The sequence below is a fragment of the Oncorhynchus tshawytscha genome, linkage group LG31, assembly GCF_018296145.1.
Source record: "Oncorhynchus tshawytscha isolate Ot180627B linkage group LG31, Otsh_v2.0, whole genome shotgun sequence".
Taxonomy (NCBI): domain Eukaryota; kingdom Metazoa; phylum Chordata; class Actinopteri; order Salmoniformes; family Salmonidae; genus Oncorhynchus; species Oncorhynchus tshawytscha.
Window position 1 is genome coordinate 33,536,921 of NC_056459.1, and position 5,975 is coordinate 33,542,895.

The 5,975-nt window shown below is 48.1% G+C and overlaps 1 protein-coding gene across 1 annotated transcript in view; it reads left to right on the forward strand.

Annotated features, from left to right (window-relative positions):
* LOC112239916 (probable histone deacetylase 1-B) overlaps positions 1–5,096 on the forward strand; it is a 29,834-nt gene extending 24,738 nt beyond the window's left edge. The window contains exons 10-14 of the mRNA XM_042309845.1: positions 2,290–2,398; positions 3,457–3,587; positions 3,684–3,842; positions 4,518–4,563; positions 4,655–5,096. Of these exons, the coding sequence (XP_042165779.1) occupies positions 2,290–2,398; positions 3,457–3,587; positions 3,684–3,842; positions 4,518–4,563; positions 4,655–4,682 (473 nt within the window). The 3' untranslated portion in view covers positions 4,683–5,096. The remainder of the gene's footprint in view (positions 1–2,289; positions 2,399–3,456; positions 3,588–3,683; positions 3,843–4,517; positions 4,564–4,654) is intronic.
* Positions 5,097–5,975: the final 879 nt, after the last annotated feature.

The window sequence follows — 5,975 nt, forward strand, 5'->3', positions numbered from 1 at the left end:
CTAACGACACACACACACACAGCAGTATACCTAACGACACACACACACACACACACAGCAGTATACCTAACGACACACACACACACACACAGCAGCAGTATACCTAACGACACACACACACAGCAGTATACCTAACGACACACACACACAGCAGTATACCTAATGACACACACACACACACAGCAGTATACCTAACGACACACACACACACACACACAGCAGTATACCTAACGACACACACACACACACACAGCAGTATACCTAACGACACACACACACACACACACAGCAGTATACCTAACGACACACACACACACACACAGCAGTATACCTAACGACACACACACAGCAGTATACCTAATGACACACACACACACAGCAGTATACCTAACGACACACACACACACACACAGCAGTATACCTAACGACACACACACACACACACACACCGCAGTATACCTGACACACACACACAGCAGTATACCTGACACACACACACACAGCAGTATACCTAACGACACACACACACACAGCAGTATACCTAACGACACACACACACACAGCAGTATACCTAACGACACACACACACACACACACAGTATACCTAACGACACACACACACAGCAGTATACCTAACGACACACACACACAGCAGTATACCTGACACACACACACACACACACACAGCAGTATACCTAACGACACACACACACACACACACACAGCAGTATACCTAACGACACACACACACACAGCATTATACCTAACGGTACACACACACACAGCACACACACACAGCAGTATACCTAACGACACACACACACAGCAGTATACCTAACGACACACACAGCAGTATACCTAACGACACACACAGCATTATACCTAACGGTACACACACACACAGCACACACACACAGCAGTATACCTAACGACACACACACACAGCAGTATACCTAACGACACACACAGCAGTATACCTAACGACACACACAGCAGTATACCTGACACACACACACACACGACACACACACACACAGCAGTATACCTAACGACACACACACACACACAGCAGTATACCTAACGACACACACACACACAGCAGTATACCTAACGACACACACACACACACAGCAGTATACCTGACACACACACACACAGCAGTATACCTGACACACACACACACACAGCAGTATACCTAACGACACACACAGCAGTATACCTAGCGACACACACAGCAGTATACCTAACGACACACACACACAGCAGTATACCTAACGACACACACACACACAGCAGTATACCTAACGACACACACACACAGCATTATACCTAACGGTACACACACACACAGCACACACACACAGCAGTATACCTAACGACACACACACACAGCAGTATACCTAACGACACACACACACAGCATTATACCTAACGGTACACACACACACAGCACACACACACAGCAGTATACCTAACGACACACACACACAGCAGTATACCTAACGACACACACAGCAGTATACCTAACGACACACACAGCAGTATACCTGACACACACACACACACACACACACACACACACACACACACACAGCAGTATACCTAACGACACACACACACACACAGCAGTATACCTAACGACACACACACACACACACACACAGCAGTATACCTGACACACACACACACACACACAGCAGTATACCTAACGACACACACACACACACAGCAGTATACCTAACGACACACACACACACACAGCAGTATACCTAACGACACACACACACACACAGCAGTATACCTAACGACACACACACAGCAGTATACCTAACGACACACACACACACACAGCAGTATACCTAACGACACACACACACACACAGCAGTATACCTAACGACACACACACACAGCAGTATACCTAACGACACACACACACACAGCAGTATACCTAACGACACACACACACACACAGCAGTATACCTGACACACACACACACACAGCAGTATACCTAACGACACACACACAGCAGTATACCTAACGACACACACACACACACACACACACAGCAGTATACCTAACGACACACACACACACACACACAGCAGTATACCTAACGACACACACACACACACACAGCAGTATACCTAACGACACACACACACACAGCAGTATACCTAACGACACACACACACACACACCTCGTTCTACCATTAAGCATCAGAGTAAGATCTGTCTCGCTGCTTCATGTTTGACTTTATAATGAATTCTCAGTCTCTCATCCAATCAGAGCTGCCTTACAACGATTACTTTGAGTACTTTGGTCCTGACTTCAAGCTCCACATCAGCCCGTCTAACATGACCAACCAGAACACCAATGATTACCTGGAGAAGATCAAGTAAGTTACACAGACAGCCACTGCGCTCTCGCACAGCGGGGTTTCTGTTGGGGAAAATGTGGTGCCGGGCATGATTTATGGTGTCTACTACACATATCACATATTTAAATGACGGTTATTTATCTTGACAGAGGATGCAATGGCTCATGTCCTTCTCACTGATTTCCGACGCTACAATAACAGTCCACATTTTAAGTTACTTTTCCTCAGGCAACAAGACAATCACTTAGGGGAATAGTAGATTAGGCCTATAGTACCGAAGTTGACCTAGTCTATTGGTCAGCTTGTCATTCTGTGTGAAATAAATGGCCTACTCCAAACACACTGGGATAGTTGTTGTACGTATAAAGAAACTATGAAATCATGTAGTAACCAAAAAAAGTGTTAAAGAAATCTAAATATATTTTAGATTCTTCAAAAGTAGCCACCCTTTGCCTTGACAGCTTGGCATTCTCTCAACCAGCTTCATGAGGTTGTCACCTGGAATACATTTCAGGTGTGCCTTGGTAAAAGTTAATTTGTGGAATTTCTTTCCTTTAATGAGTTGTGTTGTGACAAGTTAGGGGTGGTATACAGAGGATAGCCCTATTTGGGTAAATCTTCTGTGTACCCCCCTACCTTGTCACAGCTGATTGGCTCAGACGCATTAAGAAGGAAAGAAATTCCGCAAATTAACTTTTACCAAGGCACACCTGCTAATTGAAATGCATTCCAGGTGACTACCTCATGAGGCTGGTTGAGAGAATGCCAAGAGTGTGCGTACTTTGAAGAAACTCAAACATATTTGGATTTTTTTTTATGTATTCACTATTATGGGGCGGCAGGGTAGCCTAGTGGTTAGAGCGTTGGACTAGTAACCGGAAGGTTGCAAGTTCAAACCCCCGAGCTGACAAGGTGTCATTCTGCCCCTGAACAGGGAGTTAACCCCCACTGGCCATCATTTGAAAATAAGAATTTGTTCTTAACTGACTTGCATAGATAATAAAGAAAAACCCTTGAATGAGTTCTTTAACTTTTGACTGGTACTGTACATACTAAGCATCTCTCTCCCTCCCCAGACAGAGGTTGTTTGAGAACCTGCGCATGCTGCCCCACGCCCCGGGGGTCCAGATGCAGGCCATCCCAGAAGACGCTCCACACCCGGACTCTGGAGATGAGGAGGACGAGAGCCCTGACAAACGCATCTCCAGTAAGTACACACACACACACTAGCTCCTCCAACAAGAGTACTGTCTCACCGCGTGTTATGAATCTCTTATTGAACTGCGTGTGTGTTCCTGTGTAGTCTGGGCCCATGATAAGAGGATAGCCTGTGAAGAGGAGTTCTCTGACTCTGAGGATGAGGGACAGGGAGGAGGGGGAAGGAGGAATGCTGCCAACCACAAGAAGACCAAACGAGTCAAAACTGAGGAGGAGAAAGAGAAGGAGGCAGAGGAGAAGAAAGGTAAACAACTAACACACTGACTGGGCCCCGGGACAACACACTGACTGGGCCCCGGGACGCTGGACAACACACTGACTGGGCCCCGGGACGCTGGACAACACACTGACTGGGCCCCGGGACGCTGGACAATACACTGACTGGGCCCCGGGACGCTGGACAACACACTGACTGGGCCCCGGGACGCTGGACAACACACTGACTGGGCCCCGGGACGCTGGACAACACACTGACTGGGCCCCGGGACGCTGGACGTGACAACACACTGACTGGGCCCCGGGACGCTGGACGTGACAACACACTGACTGGGCCCCGGGACGCTGGACGTGACAACACACTGACTGGGCCCCGGGACGCTGGACGTGACAACACACTGACTGGGCCCCGGGACGCGACAACACACTGACTGGGCCCCGGGACGCGACAACACACTGACTGGGCCCCGGGACGTGACAACACACTGACTGGGCCCCGGGACGTGACAACACACTGACTGGGCCCCGGGACGCTGGACGTGACAACACACTGACTGGGCCCCGGGACGCTGGACGCGACAACACACTGACTGGGCCCCGGGACGCGACAACACACTGACTGGGCCCCGGGACGTGACAACACACTGACTGGGCCCCGGGACGCTGGACGTGACAACACACTGACATGTTCTCTTTTCCTCAGATGTGAAAGAGGAGAAAGAGACAGAGGAGAAGATGGACACAACAGGGTGAGTCGTAACCACAACACAACACTTGACTTTAAATGTAACTGATCCGGTCTAAGCCCAGTCAACTAGCGTTTGTTCATTTCACCACCAGGCCAACAGAAGAAACGAAGACGTCCTGAAGTGGGAGAAGCAGATAAACAGGGGCTTCCAGTTGTGGATCTAATCATTAGAAATGGACTGTAAATTATTCTCTTAACACAGTTTCAGTATTTCCTCAAACAGTCAAATGTTTTAGCCTGTGTCAGTGTTGAAATGCTCTTTTATTAACTCATGTCTCTGCCACCTATTTAAAATGTTTTTTTTTTTTTATACCATGTGTTAGTTATGGAGCCTGAGGATCTGAAGCAGTAGGGTCCCATTTCAATAGTCTGGTTGGGATTCAATCCAAGTTCATGCTGTCGTGCACACTGCTCTCTAACAGACGTACGGTCGCTTCAAATCAAATTTATTTATATAGCCCTTCGTACATCAGCTGATATCTCAAAGTGCTGTACAGAAACCCCAAACAGCAAGCAATGCAGGTGTAGAAGCACGGTGGCTAGGAAAAACTCCAAAACCTAGGAAGAAACCTAGAGAGGAACCAGGGCTATGTGGGGTGGCCAGTCCTCTTCTGGCTGTGCCGGGTGGAGATTATAACAGAACATGGCCAAATAATAATAATCACAGGCAGAACAGTTGAAACTGGAGCAGCAGCACGGCCAGGTGGACTGGGGACAGCATGTCAGCTTGAGCTGATGTTGTACAGACGGTTACCGTCGGGGGAAATGCCTTTACTGTGTTGTCGGCGGTCTAGTGCGCTGCTCTGACAGGGCTTGGATTGAATTCCTACCTTATTTCCGCTCTCTTCACTGACCCGAGGTAACTTGGTGAAAGCAAATCCCACTGATAAGACTGAGGCCATACTGCTTTCACAGTTCTCAGATCAGTCCAGATGAAGAGTTGGACAATAGTCACCAGCTCGAAGTTATTCTAAATCATAGATCAACATATGTTGTGTTTTACTTCTCCCAGGGTTAGTTTCTGACTGTACGCTCCATGTTGGCTTCTCCCAGGGTTAGTTTCTGACTGTTCCTCTCCATGTTGGCTTCTCCCAGGGTTAGTTTCTGACTGTTCCTCTCCATGTTGGCTTCTCCCAGGGTTAGTTTCTGACTGTTCCTCTCCATGTTGGCTTCTCCCAGGGTTAGTTTCTGACTGTTCCTCTCCATGTTGGCTTCTCCCAGGGTTAGTTTCTGACTGTTCCTCCATGTTGGCTTCTCCCAGGGTTAGTTTCTGACTGTTCCTCTCCATGTTGGCTTCTCCCAGGGTTAGTTTCTGACTGTACGCTCCATGTTGGCTTCTCCCAGGGTTAGTTTGACTGTTCCTCTCCATGTTGGCTTCTCCCAGGGTTAGTTTCTGACTGTACGCTCCATGTT